Genomic DNA, 20715 nt, shown 5'->3' with positions numbered 1-20715 from the left:
CAAGGGTTAAATGTCGGCCTTGGCAGTGTTTTTTCAAAGGCTGCTTGCTTCACGTTCTTTTATTCGGACCTTTATACAAGGGGTAACTCGTATAACTTCGCCACTTAGGTGGCCATTGTGCCCATGAGATTTGAATCTAGTTTTATCGGTCTTGCAAAGTCAACCCTTTGAGCCTTTGCACCATATTCCCTTGATCCTTTTGACAAGGAAGTAGATTTTCTTGGTGGCAGTAACTTCGGCAAGGAGAGTGTCAATTGGCAGCTTTTTCCTGTAAGGGGCCATACTTATTCATTCATAAGGACAAGACGTTGTCCAGTTTTCACTTTAACCAACATGTCTCCTTGCCTTCGTTTTTCCTAGAACCTAGCTCTGCAGAAGAAAAACTTACATCCTTTCGACGTGGGGAGAGCTGTCAGGATCTGAAGGTGACAGCTCAGATAAGTAATACTGATGCTTTGTCTATGCTGCCAGATAGGCCCAGAAAAGGGCAGGCAGCGCCAAAATCGACTATTTCCCAATAGATTTGTCCGGTTATAATTCAGGCTTATGGATTGAGAAGAAGGGTTCCACCTTTTCAAATTAGAGCTTACTCTACCAGGGGAGTAAGTGTTTCATGGGCAGTGCATCACCAGGCCTCTATGGCTCATGTTTGCAAGGCCACAACTTGGTCGTCAGTACATACATTTACCAGATGGATGTAAGGCCGCAGGAGGATGCCGCTTTTGGCTGCAGTGTACTGCAGGCAGCAGTATAGGACCTCACATCTGATGGAGGTCTGCTTTATGTGTCTCCCTCCCCTCAAGGGCATTGTTTTGGGACATCCCAAATAGTAATTACTAAGCTGCTCTGTTTCCCATGATGTACGATAAAGAAATTAGGATTTTTAATACATCTTACCTGTAAAATTGTTTTCTTGGAGTACATCACGGGACACAGAGGTCCCTCCCCTATTGCTGGGATATACATTGCTTTGCTACAAAACGGATGTATTTCCTGTATGGGAGGGGTTATATAGAGGGGGACTTCCTGTCTTTGGGTGTGCCAGTGTCTATTCACCTATAGGTGGCGGATAACCCACATAGTAATTACTATGGCTGCTTTGTGTCCCATGATATACTCCAAGAAAAGGATTTTACAGGTAAGCTGTATTAAAAATAAAAAATTTTGGTGGAAGTATCCATTGACATTTGTGAGGATTGCTGGTGGAATATACTCCTGAATTAGCATCCGTTATCTGCTGAGCGATGCTAGTGAATCTTGCTCTGGTGAAGGTGACACACTAATGCCCATACACACGACAACAAATGTTGGATGTGAGCTTGTTGGCGGAAAGTCCGACCATGTATATGCCCAATCGAACAATCGTAGGACTTTCCGCCAACAAATGTTGGCTAGCAGGTTCTCAAATTTTCCACCAACAAATGTTTGTTGTCTGACTTTCCGATCGTGTGTACAAAAGTCCATGCATGCTCGGAATCAAGTATGAGCTGGAGATATAACTAGCGTTCATAATGGAGAGATCATGTACGTCTTGTACGTCACTACGTTCTTAACTGTTGGCCAACATTTGTGTGGCTGTGTGTATGCAAGACAAGTTGGAGCCAACATCCTTCGAACAAAAATCAGCGGTTTTGTTTGTCAGAAAGTCCGATCGTTTGGACGATTACTGCATTTTGCCATCGGATGATACTTATTGCCTACTGTAATGCCTGAGTCAGTGTGATCGGGTGTTGGTGACAGTTTCCATGCACTATCCTTTAACACCATAGAACACCACTTTGATTACTTATGAACTTGTTAATTTTTAATTTTTTACAGACTTTTAGTTCAGCGCTGCACCATTACCACATTAATTATGTTAGGCAATACGAGGCAGCCTGGCTTGGTAAAGCGTGGTATAGATGTAAATATTGATAAAAAAATGTATTGGTTAGTTGATAATCTGCTAATACATTGAATGGTAATGATACATCCTTATCACATAATTGATACAGGAACCTCAGACCCCCCCTGTTCCAAGAATCAAACCCTACCAATTTTTCCATAAACAAAAACCCTGAGCACTGTTGCCAAGGTTATGTGTAAATGTGCATACACCTCAATCATTGTAGAATAATGCACATATACACATCTAGATCTGAGAGATCTTACACAAGAGGTAGTGCCATCCACAATGCACATTTATTGATTGGGTTACAAAATATGTACAAATTACACACTAGACAGTATTTATAACACAATGTACAGTATATGTCCCCTGGCTTATGATATTTTGCAAATTACCCACAGCAACCATTTTTGCAATACAATGTACAAGTATGGAGTTTACCTTCCACTTCAGGTCAGGCATGGTAACTGTGTCTCCACATAAAGAGACCCAAAGCTTGGTGCTAAAGCTTTATAACCCTCCCCCGATTCTTTCTCTACTGTGGCTAATATAATTCTCCTTAATTGGTCACTGTACTTAGCATATGTATATTGGGCACAGCCTGATTAGATGAGTCAAAGGCGGCTGTTGTTTACGACCCATGTGATGTGTGATCAGTGTAAACAAAAGGCCCATCTTTTTTGAAGTGGAACCAATTACAGCATCATTAACGCAACGCTCAATACTTTAAGCACACACTTCCCTCCAACTGAAATACACTTCTAATTTATATATATTCATAATTACAGTATTTTACAGCTGTTAATGTAGATTTCACAAACTCTTAAGGCAACAGCGCTCAACTTACAAGCAATAAAGAAAAAAGCAACTAGTACTCAATAAGTGACCAACCTATTAAAGTGGAAGTAAACCAATCGATTTAAACAGTTTCAAAAAATGGAATGCCGGGAATGCTAACTGCACATTGGCTGTGCTCTCAACCAAACTGTCAAACACCCAATGGCTGGTGTCATAACTGATCACATGTGCAGCACCGTGGCAGCTGAAGATTAAACAGAGTCAAAGATGGCAGCTTCCGTGGATGAAAACGATAGGGGAGTTTACTTCCACTTTAAGCTAGATACACACACACACACACTTTTCTTTAGATTTTTTTCCCTTAGATTTACCAGAACCATATAATATGAAGTCAAACCTAACCACTTGCTTACTGGGCACTTAAACCCCCCTCTTGCCCAGACCAATTTTCAGCTTTCACCGCTGATGCATTTTGAATGACAATTGCGTGGTCATACAACACTGTACCCAAATTAAATTTTTATAATTTTTTTCCCACAAATAGAGCTTTCTTTTGGTGGTATTTAATTACAGCTGGGAGTTTTATTTTTTGCTAAACAAACAAAAAATGCAAAATAAAAAAAAATTAAAAATCATGTTTAATAGTTTGTTATAAAATTTTGCAAACAGGTCATATTTCTCCTTCATTGAAATGCGCTGATGAGGCTGCACTGGTGGGTACTGATAGGCTGCACTGGTGGGCACTGATAGGCTGCACTGGTGGGCACTGATAGGCTGCACTGGTGGGCACTGATAGGCTGCACTGGTGGGCACTGATAGGCTGCACTGGTGGGCACTGATAGGCTGCACTGGTGGGCACTGATAGGCTGCACTGGTGGGCACCAATGGGCACAGATAAGGCAGTACTGATGGGCAAAGATGGGCACAGATATGTGGCACTGGGGTGCAGCACTGTTGTTGAGGCAGATTGTGGGCACTGATAGGTGGCACTGTGGGTACTGATGGGTGGCACTGATGGGGGGCACTTTTTTATTATTTGGGTGGCACTGGCAGGGGGCAGGTGGGCACTGATAAGTTGGCCATGGATCGGGACTGATAAGCTGGCCATCGATCGACAGGCGCCGGTGATCGGCTTTTTTTTTTTTTCTCCTCGCGCTATCAGCGCGCGGAGGAAAAATAGCCAATTACCGGCTCTGTTGTGTCACATGATCAGCTGTCATTGGCTGACAGCTGATCACGTGGTAAGGGGTCGGGATCGACTCCTTGCTCCGATCCGTGATCAGGCGAGTCTCATAGACTCGCTGATCACAGAGCGCACCGCGCGCGTCCCTCAGGGGGCGCGCAGACCATTGACGTCGTCCCGACAAAGCAGGTCCGTGATGTAGCCGTCATTCGGCTATAGCGCGGATCTCAAGCGGCTAAACACGTTCAATTTGTATGCAGTCAGACACTACATACAGTTAGGGGAAAAGTATTTGCCCTCCCCGGCTGGTTTTGTACGTTGGCCACTAACAAAAAATCATCAGTCTATAATTTTAGTGGTAAGTTTATTTTAACAGTGAGAGACAGTATAACAAAAATATCCAGAAAAACACATTTCAAAAAAGTTATAAATTGATTTGCATTTTAATGAGAGAAATAAGCATTTTATCCCTTATCAGTCAGCAAGATTTCTTGCTCCCAGGTGTTTTCTACACAGGTAAACTGAGATTAGGAGCACTCCTTTAAAGGGAGTGCTCCTAATCTCAGCTTGTTACCTGTATAAAAGACACCTGTCCACAAAAGAGCAATCAGACTCCAATCTCTCCACCATGGCCAAGACCAAAGAGGTATCTAAGGATATCAGGGACAAGATTGTAGACCTACACAAGGCTGAAATGGGCTACAAGACCATCGCTAAGCAGCTTGGTGAGAAGGGGACAACAGTTGGTGCCATTGTTCGCTAACGGAAGAAACGCAAAATAACTGTCAGTCTCCCTCGGTCTGGGGCTCCATGCAAGATCTCACCTTGTGGAGTTTCAGTGATCATGAGAACGGTGAGGAATCGGCCAAGAACTACACGGGAGAATCTCGTCAATGATCTCAAGGCAGCTGGGACTATGGTCGCCAAGAAAAAAATTAGTAACACACTACAGTGTGAAGGACCGAAGTCCTGCAGCACCTGCAAGGGTCCCCCCTGCTCAAGAAAGCACATGTACAGGCCCATCTGAAGTTTTCTAATGAACATCTGAATGATTCAGAGGAGAACTGGGTGAAAGTGTTCTCTCTGACCCCAAGACAATATCCCCCAGTTTTTCTGGATTTTTTTTTGTTTCTGTTCTGTCTCTCACTGTTAAAAAAAAAAAAAAAAAATGTTTTTTAAAAAAATCTACCATTTAAAATTATAGACTGATCATTTCTTTTAGTGGACAAACCTACAAAATCAGCAGGGGATCAAATAATTTTTTTTGCCTCACTGTAGTTAAAGGTAAATATAAAGAAAATTGGACAGCAAAAGTGGTATAGTGTGTATCCAGCTTTAGGCCTCTTGCACACTGGACATTTTTACAGCTGCTGTTTTTGGCTTCAGACATTTTCTCTCTGCAGCCACTAAACTCCCCAGCGTGTTATCCAATGTGTTCATGCACACATAGGCTGTTATCAGCGTTTTATGGCTGGAAAACCCCCCAGAACTAGTGGATATTAAGAGAGCTTTTCAGCTGTAAAAATGCTTTTACTCCTGATAAAAGCTGGAAAATGCAAAAAAACGCTGAAAAACACAGATATTCAGCGTTCATCGGTATTTTTGAGCCATAAACATTTGTGGGAGTATAGTTTTGCTTAACCACTTCCCGACCGCCTCACGCAGATATACTGTGGCAGAAGGGCACGTACAAGCAGATTAACGAGCTCCGTGATTGCGGGTCCCACTGACTCTATGTCCATGGACATACCCACGATCGTCTCACGGTGAGGAAGAAGGGGGAGATGCTAATATAAACAAGCATCTCCCCGTTCTGCCTAATAACACTGCCACTGATCAGCGCTGCCTGTAATCGGGAGCGGTGATCAGTGACGTGTCACACACAGCCCCTCCCCCCACAGTTAGAAACACACTTAACCCCTACAGCACCACCTAGTGGTTAACCCCTTCACTGCCAGTGACATTTTTACAGTAATCAATGCAATTTTTTAGCATTGATCGCTGCATTAATGCCAATGATCCCAAAAATTGTCCGATGTGTCCACCATAATGTCGCAGTTATGATGAAAATTGCTGATCGCCGCCATTACTAGTAAAAAAATTTATAAAAATGACATAAAACGATCCCCTATTTTGTAGACGCTATAACTTTTTCACAAACCAATCAATAAATTGCGATTTTTTTTTTTATTATTATTTTTTTTTTTTTACTAAACATATGTAGAAGAATACAGATCAGCCTAAACTGAGGAAAATGTTTTTTTTTATATATTTCTGGGGATATTTTATTATAGTAAAAAAGAATGCTTTTTTTTTTTTTTTTTTTTTTTTTAAATTGTTGCTATTTTTTGTTCATAGCACAAAAAATAAAAACCACAGAGGTGATCAAATACCACCAAAAGAAAGCTTTATTTGTGGGAGATAGACTTCAATTTTGTTTGGGAGCCGCGTCGCATGACCACGCAATTGTCAGTTAAATCGATCCAGTGGCGAATCGCAAAAAGCGCTCTGGTCAGGAAGGGGGTACATTTTTCCTGGGCTGAAGTGGTTAAAAAAAAAAGCTGAAAAACATATTCTGCAGCTAAGGCCCCTTTCATACAGGGTGAATCCGCTGGATGGACTCCGCTAGCTCAGCATCCATCCTAATGGGGACATGCTCACCGCCCGGAGCCAGAGATTGAATATATAGTGTGGTACTAATATTCATAAAACATAAAATTCCATGTGGATATGTTCTCAAACAAATGCAGCCAAAACTTGTATTGCGTTTACCCTTCATGTAGGGTTAGGATCTTTACAGATCCCCATAGCTTATGTAGTAAGGAAGTTGCAGGGCCTTTCAAAAGTATTCACCCCCTTGGCATTTTTTTGTGTTTTGTTGCCTCAAAACCTGGAATTAACATGGATTGTTTGAGGATTTACATTGTTTAATTTACAGAACAAGCCCACAACTTGGAAGGTGTGTTTTTTTATTGTGACGCAAACAACAAATAGGACAGAATAACAGAAAATGTCAACTTTGTAGAGCCACCTTTTGCAGCTATCACTGCTCCAAGTCGCTTTGGATAAGTATCTATGAGATTGCCACATCTTACCACTGGGATTTTTGCCTATTCCTCCTTGCAAAACTGCTCCAGCTCCTTCAAGTTGGATGGTTTGCGCTTGTGAACAGCAATCTAAGTCTGACCACAGATTTTCTATTGGATTGAGGTCTGGGCTTTGACTAGGCCATTCCAACACATATACACCTTTTCCCCTTAAACCACTCAAGTGTTGCTTTAGCAGTGTGTTTGGGTCAATTTCCTGCTGGAAGGTGAACCTCCGTCCTATCCTCAAATCACACACAGAGTGGTGCAGGTTTTGCTTAAGAATAATCCTGTATTTAGCACCATCCATCTTTCCCTCAACTCTGACCAGTTTCCCAGTCCCGACTGCTGAAAAACATCCCCACAGCATGGTGCTGCCACCCCCATGTTTCACTGTGGGGATGGTGTTCTTTGGGTGATGTGATGTGTTTGGTTTGCGCTATACATAGCATTTTCTTTGATGGCCAACAAGTTAAGTTTTAGTCTTATCATACCAGAGCACCTTCCTCCATACATTTTGGGCGTCTCCCACATGCCTTTTCGCAAACTCAAAATGTGCCATTTTGTTTTTTTGCTGAAAGTAATGTCTTTCTTCTGGTCACTCTGCCATAAAGTCCAACTCTATGGAGCGTACGGTTTTTGTCATCCTATGTACTCCAGTCTCTGCTGTGAAACTCTGCAGTTCCTCCAGGGTTACCTTGGGTTTCTGTGCTGCCTCTCTGATTAATGCCCTCCTTGGCCGGTCTGTGCGTTTTGGTGTTCGGCCATCTCTTGGTAGGTTTGCTGTTGTCCCATGTTCTTTCCATATGGTTATGAAAGATTTGATGGTGCTCCTAGGGATCATCAAAGATTTGGATATTTTTTTATAACCTAACCCTGACTTGTACTTCTCAACAACATTGTTCCTTACCTGTTTGGAGAGTTCCTTGGTCTTCATGGCAGTGTTTGGTTAGTGGTGCCTCTTGCTTAGACCTTACAGCCTCTGGGGCCTTTCACAAAGGTGTGTGTATATGTAATGACAGATCATGTGACACTTGGATTGCACACAGGTGGTGGTAATTTCACTAATTATGTGACTTCAGAAGGTAATTGGTTGCACCAGAGCTTTTTTATGGGTTTCATAAAGGGGGTGAATACATACGCACATGCCAATTATTATTTTTTTTATTTCTGAAAAATTAGTTTTATGTATATATTTTTCATACTACTTCACCAACTAGACTATTGTGTTCTGATCCATCACATAAAATTCAGATTAAAAAAAAAAAACACTGAACTAAAGGCTGTAATGTAACAAAATAGGTAAAAAGCCAAAGGGGGTGAGTACTTTTGCAAGGCACTGTACATTTGAGATGGAATTTGTGTGACTACTAGTTGAACAGGTGGGGTTGCATTACATAGTTACATAGTTAGTAAGGTTGAATAAAGACACCAGTCCATCCAATTCAACCTGAGTGAGTGTCTACAATTGTCCCTATCCCTGTACATTGCACACTCACATTGGTCCCTACCCTCAAGGAGCCCACAAACTGAGAATATTCTGTATGGGGGTCTTGAAGGTAAAATTGATCCCAACCGCACCAATGTTGCAATTGTGAACTACAAAATACAGTTTAGCATAAGGTAATGCTAAGCCTCTCCTGTCTTTGAGCCGTTGTAGGGTGACAAGCCTTATTCTAGGGTATTTATATTTCTGCATGAGGTTGCAAAAAAAGAGTCCACTCTGTGGAAAAAATGCAGTGGAATCCATACAGCACAATTATGGAGACTCTATAGTAATTTGTGGAATCCACACCATTTTCACCAAATTGGCCCTGCCTACCAATGTCGAAAGCTTTAACCGCATTGAGTGACAAGACCGCTCTATCACCATTATTTTCAGTTGGAATTTGCATATTTAAAAATGGAGGCCTGCTTTTTATAGTTGGACTGTTTAGAATAAATCCAGATTGATCTGGGTGTACTTTCTTAGCAATACTTTTTAACAGTCTTGTAGCCAGTATTTTTGCTAGAAGCTTAACGTTCAATATTAGTAAAGAGATCGGACAGTAAGATTCTGGATCTTCTGGAATTTACCAGGTTTAGGCAATACAATGATGACAGCCTCATTCATGGATGGATGGAGTGAGATACTCTGTATTAAAGGCAGAAGTGCTTTACCATATAGCCCACATGGTTTACCATAAAGCCCCAGGGCTTTATTATTGCGGATACCCATAGCTATGGTTTGCAGCTCTTCTAGAGTGATTGGCTTATCCAAGGCCTCTCTATCAGACAGGGCTAGTAATGTGATAGAATCAAGAAACTTTTTTAAATCCTGAATTTAATAAAGACATCTTGCTACTTTACAAACCTTTAAAGAAATCAAAGGAATTATCCAAAGTGGTATGTACCACAGAAGTTGCTTTTTTTTTTTTATAACTCTGCCACATAAGCCAACTGTTTTTGGGCCTTTACTACTGTGGTCAATAAATTCCATGTGTTCTCTCCCTCCTCGAAACATGGATGTTGAAGGAAGAAACATTTATGTTCTGCTTTTTTAAGGGAAAGAGAAGCATATGATTGTTGACTCTGCAACCACACGTGTTGGGTTTCTGTAGTAGGATTAATATTATACTGGTGTTCTACCCTTAAGGCCTTTCCCCCACCTCCCTAGATTTTTGTTTAATTTTCAATATTTGTGAAATGAGAATCCCTCTTAGGCCTTATAGAGAATCCCAGTATATAGGGAGGGTTTACTGTGGTCTTGTTAGTAGAACTGTAAACCGATTAAATCTTTCATTATTTCCTCTGAATAGGGGAAAAGGCGATAACCAATATGGGTTCACCTTCCAATAAGTACATGCAGTATTTGATCTGAGCAACAATTTTAGAACTAAAGGTGAATGATCAAAAAGACTTTGGGCAGCTTACATGACTTCCGAGACTAGAGGCAGTACTGAGAAGGTTTCTAAGGTCAGATTGATTCATGATGGAGTCTTGTAAATATGGGAGAAACATGAGAAATGTCGTACATCTGAATACCATACCCTCCAGATCTCTATCAAGCCTATTTCCTGAACATGGTTTCCAAAAGCAGTGTGGACTGAATTCACTTGACCAGAATTTGAATAATATTTATCTGCGGGGTCCAGGTTGTTATTCAAATCCTGTAATAGGAGCCAAGGAATGTCAGCTTGGTGCGAAAGGGCTCTTACAGTTGCTGTAATGCCAAACAATGAGGGCTCAATCCAAATAGTTAGCTATTAGTAAGTTAAAAGAATAGACTGATGCTATTGACAAATCGGCTCACAAAGCACCATTTATCTGGCAAATACATGTATAAAAAAAATAAAGGCAGGACTATTCTATATTAAGATTAGCAATAAGAAGTTTCTAAGTATTGCTATTTAACTGAGCATTTCCAAGTAAGTATATGCAGGAATACCTTTAAACTCAGCGTGTGTTGGAGCAAGCAGTGCCTTCCTGTCTCAAGCAGTATGGGCGCTGGAGTTTCTCCCACCTGGCTGACGTCATCGGCCAGGTGGGGACGCTAAAGATGGCACTGCATATGCGCCAGAGCCATGAGCCGCCGCTGAGGTTACAAGGACAGTCAGGCTATGCTAGAAAGACAGGCTGGGAAAGACCAACATCAAGCATCACCACGGAAGGGGGAACGCCAGTGCATGATTTAGGCTCCATGCACACTGGAGCTCATAAACTGCGTTTTTTTTTTTTTTTACTTTTTTTTAAAGCCTATAAACTCCACTCTGTTATTCTATGTGTCCGTGCACACATGGACGTTGTTGGACGTTTATCAGCAGTGGCGTTTATGGGCTGATTTCTGAATGCTATAAAATTGCATTCAGGAGCAGTACTGGAAACGCCAGACACCGGTAAAAGGTGTTAAACGAGGGTTAACACTGTAAAAAGAGCATTAAGCCTTGTTCTGTTTGTTTGTTTTTTTTTTTTGTTTTTTTGCCATTATTCAAAATCGATGGTTCTCTATGGGAGCCCATTGATTTGAATAGAAGTTGCACCAGAAGTCGGATCATCATGATCCCATGTGTGTACTGAGGATGAAAGGGAACCACCGCCAAAAAAAAACAAAAAAATTGGCGTGGGGTCCCCCCCTCAGACGATACCAGACCCTTCCCGGCCAGTCAGGAAAGGGGGTGGGGACAAGCAAGCGCCTCCCCCATCCTCAAATGTACCAGGCCACATGCCCTCAACATGGTGGGGCAGACCCCCAGAGCGGCCTAATAAATTACTTTTAAAAACCTGTCTAGTGTGTTTTATTTTTGACACTTTTCAAGGTGAATGGGTAGGGGTACAATGTACCCCATACTCATTCACATAGGGTGGGTGGCCGGGATCTGGGGACCCCCTATTTAAAGGGGGCTCCCAGATTCCGATAAGCTCCCCATTCGCAGACCCCAGCAACCAACGGCCAGGGTTATCAGGAAGAGGCCTTTGTCCTCATCAACATGAGGACAATGTGCTTTGGGGCCCCCTTCTCTAAAGCACCTGCCCCCCATGTTGAGGGCATGCAGCCTGGTACAGTTCAGGGGGGGGGGCGCTAGTTTGTCCCCACCCCCTTCCTGACTGGCCGGGCTGAGTGCTCGGATAAGGGTCCTGGTATGGATTTTATGGGGGGACCCCACGTTGTTTTATCGATACACACTATCAGATTTTCTGCTGATTCTTTCCCTCAGATTTACCAAAAGCATATAATATGAGGTCAAATCTTAGGAGTTTCAATGTGTATGCAATCAGGCAGGCCCTTGCACTACATGATTTTGGTAAATCTGAAGACAAAAATCAGCAGAAAATCTAATCGTGTGTATGAGGCTTTAGCATGAGCAGATCATGGTCAATTGGGGAAATATCTAAACTGGGAGTTCAGCACAATCAGAGGGCAGTGGGGTCATGGACAAGTGAAGGAAGGCAACGGTCATACCACTATATATGTGAGTATACTGTGACCATGTAATGGAGATGTGTCTCTATACTATGACCTATTTAATGAATTTAAATCTTGTATATCAATAAATTATGTCACTTTACTTTTTCTCATATTCTTTGTGTAATGGCACCTAAAAAAAAATCCCATATTGCTACAACCAGTCTCCATTTGACTACTTAGGGATGTTGTGCGTTTAGAGTTGATCACTTATCCACATTAAATTATTCCCTTGCCACAAAACTTTCTTACTCTCTTCCCCTGCTGCTCAGCTCAATTTTTGAGTTCAATCTAGATATTCCAGTCATCTGACACTCCTTTCTCTTCTCTACTACCCACCATGATCCGCTTTTGTCAGGTTGCCTTATCCACAATAGATTGCCAATCGGCTATTTCTATCTAACCCCCAGTCCAGCTGCCATTCTTCCATTACTCTTTTGCTTAAAGTGGTTGTATACTCGATTTTTTAACTTTTACCTACAGGAAAGCCTATAATAAGGCTTACCTGTAGGTAAAAAAAATATCTCCTAAACCTCTACGGTTTAGGAGATATTCCCCTCGGTATGCGCTGCTGACTGCAGCGGCGCATGCGCACAAGGGGATTCTCGGCCTGAAAATCCGGCAGTGGCCGGCCGGCTGGAATGAAATCTCGCGGGAGTGACGATATCGCGGCTCCGGCCACTCACAGCGCCGGAGCCGCGATACCCGGAAGAAATGCAGAGGGAGCATGTCAGCTCCCTCGGCGTGGATCGGGCCAGATGTCGGGGCCTCGTTCTAAGGTAAGTATTTCATAATGAGCTAGTATGCGGTGCACACTAGCTCATTATGCCTTTTGCTTTGCAGGTTTAAAAAAAAAAAAATGTGCGGGTTTACTACCGCTTTAACCCCTCACTGCCAACTGCCTTTTTTCTTTAATATGTGCATGATCCATTGCCACTCTAAACTCCCATTTCTCTTCCCCCAAACTCCTCCACTCATCATACATCACATTCAGGCTGTACTTTCTCACCATAAATTGACAAAAAAAAATGCTAATTGCGGTGATCTAAAATGCAGCCATTTAATTATAATGCTTGCTCTAACCTTTGTTTTTGTTTTTTGTTTTTTTTAAGGAATGGCTGACAAAGGTTGCAAGTCTCGAAGAGGTAAATTATTTTCATTAGAAAACTTGCCTGTCATAGTTACATAGTAGGTGAAGTTGAAAAAAGACTCAAGTCCAACCTATGTGTGTGATTATATGTCAGTATTGCCTTGTATATCCCTGTGTGTTATGGTCATTCAGATGCTTATCTAATAGTTTCTTGAAACTATTGATGCTCCCCACTGAGACCACCGCCTGTGGAAGGGAATTCCCTGTCGATGGATGGAATCTTTTTTTTGTGTATCTAGAATGTTTCCTGTAAGATTTAATATTTATTTTGTATATGTATGCATTATGGAATAAAATGGGTAGAGGAGGGAGCAGGAAGCAGGAATTTGTTGGCACATGTGACATGGATAATTATAAAAAGGAAACCATAGTACTGAAATTTGTGGAATTACCAAAAATGTATCCAATGAAGGCTTCATCAATCAATACCTCAGGAAGTCCAGGAGGACCTTATAACATGACACTTCATGAAAAGTGTAATGCTACATTCACATGGGTGTACTTGTACCCCCCTGAAGGGCCGTGGTTGCCTGCACATGTACAGGTGTTCCAGAACACTTGTGCGGTTCAAATACAGCTCTTTGCATGGGTGCATGCTTAAGTTCACCCATGTGAACAAGAGACTTCAATTAAAAGAGAGAAATCTAAGTGGGTGTTTCTTTTTGCTAGACTTTAAGAGCTGTTTATGTTCTTATGAGACATGCATTTTTTTTAAGAGGTGTCTAAAAAATATATTGCTAAGGACCTCACTTGGTTAGTATGTTAAAAAAAATAAGAATAAAATAACTTGCTATCAGCCAGTTAGCTGCTGACTCATCAGTGGACTGGTTTGACCCAAGTAACACAAGACAAATTACAAACTAGGGCTGAAAGGAACCCAAAAGGATGTTACTAATTGGGCCAGACAGCATATACTATCCACTTGCCAATTACACACACAGTGTGGGTCGGTTGTGCAGAATCATATATATGATTCTGTTTTCCAGGCGGGGCGTGCACATGCCCGCCCGGCTGTGTTGTCACTGGATCAGGCACACGCCGATTATTGGTTCCCGGCCAATGATTGACAGGAGAGAGCTTTGTGTGTGTTAACAATACGAAGCTCTCTTTTGACAGCGGTGATATGCTGGTTTTTGTTTCCCTGGAAAGCAGGGAATAAAAACCGGCACATTGCGAAGTAAAACAGTGCACATTAAATAAAGTAAACATTGAGTACACATTTAACACTTTGCCCCAGATGTTAACCCCTTCTCAGCCAGTCTTATTACTGTTGAAAGAACAACAGCATGTAATGTAAAGTTGTTAATAAACTGACAATACTGTATGCATTATACCTATCTATGCAGCAGGTGGTGCTGTGGTATTATAGTATAGAATTATATTCTATGATATAACAGGATGTATTGTCTGTCTATGCTCAATGCACTTATTTGTGTTCTCTTCCTGTTCCATGATGATAAAGACATGTTCTGATATTTCTCAGTGAAAGTAAAAGTATTCTCTACATATAACGAGCTTTTCCGGTGCATAATGATTTCAATAATTGGCTAATAATTACTACAGTGTTAGAGTATATTATTAGCACTGATCACTGTATTAATGTCGCTGGAAATGTCAGTTAACTGGTGGCCACAAAGTTAGTGTCAGATTTTCCGCCATCCCGCTTTAAGTCGCTGATCACTGCCATTATTAGTATAAAAAAATAAAAATAAAAAGGCCAGTATATATCTGTAGACGCTATAACTTTCACGCAAACCAATTAATATACACTTATTGTGATTTTTTTTTTTTGTTTACCAAAGACATGTAGCAGAATACATCTTGGCATAAATATATACAGGAATTTTGATTTTTACAATTTTTTTTTAATTGGATATGTTTCTACAGAAAGTACAAAATAATATTTATTATTTTTTTCCATAATGTATTTGCAAAAAAAAGTGATCAAATACCACCCAAAAGATCTATTTTGTGGGGGAAAAAAAATTATATAATTTTTTTTTGCGTACAGCATTGCATGACTGTGTAATCGTCGGTTAACGTAGCGCAGTGCTGAATAGCAAAAAAATGGCCTGGTCATGAAGGGGGTAAAATCTTCTGGAGCTGAAGTGGTTATACAAGGCTTTATTTAATATGTAAATATCATACATAAACTCGAGCTTAAAAAACCACAGTCATCCACCACTATAAAATTAAACAGACAATGTTGTCTAGTCACCACAGAAGCTGCTCACACATGCGCACACACCCCTCCTTTTAATTGGACCACGTGGAAAGATGAATTTAAGAAATCAGGTGTGGGCAGCCTGGCCACTGGAACATTGCACAGGTGATAAACCACTTAACATGCATGGTGCTAATGTGACCTTGTTTATACTTGTGCCAGAGAGTCTCCACTAAGGTCTCAGTAAAAAAACACTAGGAACAGGACTTAGTATAATGATGCAATGAAAACTGTTCACGACTGCCAGTCATATATGTTTAGAGCTTCAGTCTGGTCATAGGGGAAATCTCCAATTTGACCAAGTAACTATGACACAAAATCCATTCGGATGGAGTAATAAACAATTCCAGTAAAAAAGGAAGGGTCTAAAGTCAAATGTAGTTCCATGAATAATAGACTATGGAATCACTTCAAAGTGTACAGCTGTAGCTGAAACATACCTCTCTGAAATATCTTCTATATGGGAAAGGACTCCATAGCAGGCAATTTGCAAGGGGGCCCATGCAGCAGCTCACCCAATCCTGTAGATCCAACTGCCTACTGTCGTCGTCAGCTGGGAAATGCACAAACACGCTATGCTTCCACAGCCCAGCTTGTGGCCATAACGGTGCTGCTCACACCCCCAAGATCCCCGGTCTGCTTTGCCAGCATACAAGGCCCCGCTAAGCCATGGAGACTAGTTTAGTCAGTGTCCACTGAGCATGTGCTAGCCGGCATGGCTGCAGTTAGTGGTGATGTCACTTGCATGATGACATGTTTCGCCCAATCAAATCAGACTTCTTCAGAGACAGGAGGGGCCAATATCCACAACCTTCTGCCTAAAACATATACGTACGCAAACCTATATTGCGCAGTGTGTCATAGAAAGGGGTAAAAATTACCTTGGTTGCACGCTAATGGGGAATTAAGACAGGTTAAAGAAGAGGGAAACCATACTCGCACAGCAAAAGGTAAGGAATCACTTGGTATTTTTCAAGAAAACAACACCAAACCAAAAAATAACAAAGATAAAAAGAGATACCTTAGAATGCCATTACTGAAATTACCTCATGGCTCTAGAATCATTCCAGTCAATGGTGTTAAGTTGATCAACCAGTTAGTCACAGATCTTTTTCTTAGCTAGGAGTGCACCAAGGAGTCTATTGGGGTGTGCTCTCTACATTCCACCACTTGTGGATGTGGGCCTACAATTTCAGCAAGTACAGGAGATTTTGTGAGGACACTCCAATATTTAGATAGGATATCTTTGACTTGTCCCCATTGTGGCACACGTGGTCACTGCCAGATCTGTAGCTACTTAAAAAAAAAAAGAAAAAAAGGGTGTTTTCGCCAGTGCAAACCAGTTTAAAAGCCTTTATAATCGAAGACTTTATCAGTTGTTACAACACTCGTTTGTTTTATATGTTAGAACGCCCTTGTAGGCAAGTATTACGTCGGTAAATTCAAACAGAAGTTGCCGGTCCGCATTGGCGAGCGCATCCATTATATTAAAAGGAACAGCACCAAGAGCCCCCTGGTGGTAAACTTGGCTGAACATCATGATGGAAAGCCAGATGGGGATTTTTGTGCTTCTCTTGCTACTACACAGAGGAAAGTTTTTTTTTTTTTATCAAATTGTTTTTATTAAGAGGTTTTGTAAGTTTTACAAAAAACAAACATACAAATAAAAAACGCAAAATGTAAGAAAATACCATAAAATGGACCGGAGCATCATAATCTTAAGCAGTTTCTTTAAAACGTATGATAAATCAAAAAGCAGTCTCTGCATAACAGAACTTATCTATTACTCAATGCAGATTATCACTGCACTATGCAGCGTGCTGCGCCTTGCAGAATTTTTCATAAGATACAACAAAAAGAAACCACCAGAACGTATAAGACCTGTCATAGCTCTAACTCGATGTTAAATAATGCAACTGTCTCTATACCTACTACGGTAACGTGCCCACCTACAATTTTGTCTGTACCTATCGTACTGTATACCATCAGTGATGTGTCAAGTGACCAGACTTATCTGGGGAATGCAAAAGCATAAATCAGATTCAATTTTATATCTATTAACATTGAAAATCTGTAGAGAAACTAATGTCAGGGTAGCCAAGCCAGGGGTTTGCTAACATGGGTCCCACAACCTATGCAAAGGAGATTTTAATAAGATCCTCTTGCAAAAAGAGAAGATGTAGATCTTTAAGTTGAACACACTTGTCACTAATGGACTCAACACAAAATGCAATTTACAGGCGTTTCTAGTTCCATGAGGTAATTTAAGTAATGGCATAATATGGCATCGCTTTGTATCTCCTTGGTGCACTTGGAGTTTAGAAAAGACCTGTAACTATTAACTGGTTGACCAATTTACCACCATTGAAGGGAATGTTTCTAGAACCATGAGGTGATTTCAGTAATGGCACTCTTCGGTATCTCTTTTTATCTTTGTTATATTTTCATTATTGTGTTATTTTTTGGCTCTGTGTTGATTTCCTGAAAAGTACAAAATGATTCTTTGCCTTTTGTGGTGTAAGGTTTCCCTCATCATTAAGCTGTCTTTTGATCCCCCTTCCCCTCTCCATTAATATTTTTAGCCCTGTTTTCTATGACACTCTGCACAATAATATAGTGTGTGTGTGTGTGTATACTGTGTGTTTTAGGCAGAACGGTGACACCAAGGTATTGTTATTTCACAGGGTATAAGAAGGTTGTGGATACTGGCTACTCCTATCACTGAAGAAGCCCAATTTGGTTGCTTGAAACATGCCAGAGTTAAAGTCATCAGACAAGTGAAGTGCGAGATATCACCACGTACGGCAGCTGCAATGGCTTGCACATGCTCAGTGGACACTGTGAAGTCTCCATGGTTTAGTGGGGCACTGTATGCTGGTGTTCTGTCAACTCATCAGAAACTCCAAACTACTTAACTTCCGTTTTCTTTAAACCATCAGTAATTGGAGATTTTGATGAATTGCTGTTTGCACACAACAGCGGCAACCAAATATTGTCCGTGGACGATATTATGAGCAGAAATTGTTACTCTGCTCCAATACTAGTCAACAAAATGACTGCCTTCGAGGTGGCGACAACTTTGTCCTCATTAATCGCTGTGCTGTCAAAGCAGTCATTAGATCATAAAATAGTCATTAAATTAAAATCATAGCCTTGTGAGCTGCAACAGATTGTCTCCTAGTGGGCTGTGGAGTTATAGCGTGTTCTTGCATTGCCCAGCTAATGACTGTGGGTGGGTGGATCTACAGGGTTGGGTGAGTTGCTGCATTGACCCCCTTGCAAACAGTGTGCTCTGGCATCCTCTCCCATATAAAGTTTGAGAGAGGTATTTTTCAGCTACAACTGTAAACTTTGAGGTGCTTCCATAGTCTAGTATTCATGGAACTATATTAACTTTAGCCACTTCCTGCACTTCCTTTTTGATTGGAATTGTTTATTACTCCATCTGAATGGACTCCATGTCATAGTTAGTTGGTGAAATTGGAGATTCCGCCTGTGACCTGACTGAAGATTTTATATATATATAGATATATAGATATATATATATATATATATATATATATATATATATATATATATATATATATATATATATATATAATTTATTTATTATAATCTCTAGATATAATATATATAATATAAATTAAGAACTGCAAAGAGATGATGCCAGGTAAGTAAGGAGTAAAAACAGTCCTGTTCCTGATGACTGAGACCTTAATGGAAACTGCTTGGCACAGGAGTAAAACTTGGTCAGGTTAGCATTATCCTGACAGGTGATTTATCACCTGCGTCATGTTCCAGTGGCCAACCTGCCCACAGTTGGTCTCCTAAATTCATCTTTTCATGTGGTCCAATTATAGAACATGTGTGTATGTGTGCATGTGTAAGCTATGTGAGCAGCTTTTGTGGTGACTAGCCAACGCTGTCTTTTTCATTTTAGAGTGGTGGGGGGCTAAGGTTTCTTTTTTTTGGTTTGGTTAGATATTCTTCAATAAATCCTTGTAAAGTATATGCTGTTTGGTCCAACTAGTAATGTTCTTTTGGGTTCCTTTCAGCCCTAGTTTGTAAGATCTTAGAGGTGTCCCTGGGATAAATAGTGCCTTATTACTTGTGGCCGATTAAGAATACTTATGGTTGGTGGCAAATCTGAATAGCTCCCTACAGTGCTATTATTAGTTTTAGCAGTTGCTGTTTTTCACGTTCTATTCAATGACATCAGTCGGTATGACAGTTGGTGGGAAATTCTGAATAGTAACTGTTGTACTTATGTGATCTAGTTCAACTAGCAGTTAGCTATAGAACTTTTAAGAGCAGAGCCCTCCTTCCTGCCATCCTCTCCCCTCAACAATCGTCCTCAAAATATTCTCCTCCCTCCTCCTTTCCCCTCCACAGCTCTCCTCACCCTTCCTTACACACCTACACACACTAGAGGCCAAAAACCCGCTGAGAGCTCTGGATTGTGGCTACCATTTTGGAGTGAACACACAGCCTGGAGTTTCATTGACTACATATTCCTAAGGTCCACCCTGAGGCAAAGGAGCAATGCAGGCACTAGAGGCCAAAGTCCGCCTTGAGGCTGAGGCTCCAACTGCTATTTTATGGTGGACAGAGAGCCTGAATCCCTGCCATGATCCAGTCATAATAGTCTGAATTTGTAGTCCTGGGAGTTTTTATTATACTGTATATTAGTAATCTATATCCATGGCATAAATAAAGATGTAATGCCTGCATTATACTATATATGTGCATATCTCTATTTATCTGTCTACATTATTATTTATATTTATATAAAGCTAGGCGCTAGTTGAACTTTCTAGAAAATATTTGTGGGACAATAAATCTCAGCGGGATTGTTAGCTCAACCTCTCTGAGCTGTTCTTTTCATCTCTCCTTATTGGCTGGTGTTGGTTCGTGGGGAGGAGACACTGTAGAGGGGAGGTGGATGAGAGGCACAGGTTCAGGATTGATGGATACACTGCTCCACCCCCAAAAGGAAACTACAGCTCTTCTAGAGTTTTATGGCTGGGGAGAGAGGTTGAAGAAAAGGGGGAAAAAAACAAAAGCCACTGTAGAAGGTTCTGAGTGGAGTGTAAGAGGAGGGATAGGATGTGACGAGCTGCAGCTTTGAGTTTGTGTGGACCTTCCCTGAAGGGGGGGCACTGATGAAGAGGCACTAATATGCAGCACTGATGTGCACTGATCGGTAGCACTGATTGGCATCACTGCTGGGTTGTGTTTGGGGCTTCAGTGCCCTGATTATCTGTGCAGATCTGTGTGAGAAAATGCTGCTGATCGGCTCTCCTCACATGCTGTTGGTTTGAGGAAAGGAATACCGATAACCGGCATTTCCTGATTAACGTGATAAGCTGTGATTGGACACAGTTGATCACATGCGTGATGAGCCTAGTTATCGGCTCTTTACCGGGATCAGTGATGCACCGTGT

The 20715-nt window shown here is 41.2% G+C and overlaps 1 protein-coding gene across 3 annotated transcripts in view; it reads left to right on the top strand.

Annotated features, from left to right (window-relative positions):
• GOLGA1 (golgin A1) overlaps positions 1-20715 on the top strand; it is a 242492-nt gene that overhangs the window by 86598 nt on the left and 135179 nt on the right. For all 3 annotated transcript variants that reach the window (XM_077478985.1, XM_077478983.1, XM_077478984.1), the window contains one exon: positions 13010-13042. In XM_077478985.1, coding sequence (XP_077335111.1) covers positions 13010-13042 — 33 coding nt within the window. The remainder of the gene's footprint in view (positions 1-13009; positions 13043-20715) is intronic.

This window comes from Lithobates pipiens, unplaced genomic scaffold, assembly GCF_037356315.1.
Source record: "Lithobates pipiens isolate NorthernLeopardFrog02 unplaced genomic scaffold, aLitPip1_a1.2 Scaffold_1, whole genome shotgun sequence".
NCBI classification, from domain to species: domain Eukaryota; kingdom Metazoa; phylum Chordata; class Amphibia; order Anura; family Ranidae; genus Lithobates; species Lithobates pipiens.
Note: the sequence above shows the minus strand (reverse complement) of the source record. Positions and strands in the feature narration are given on the sequence as shown.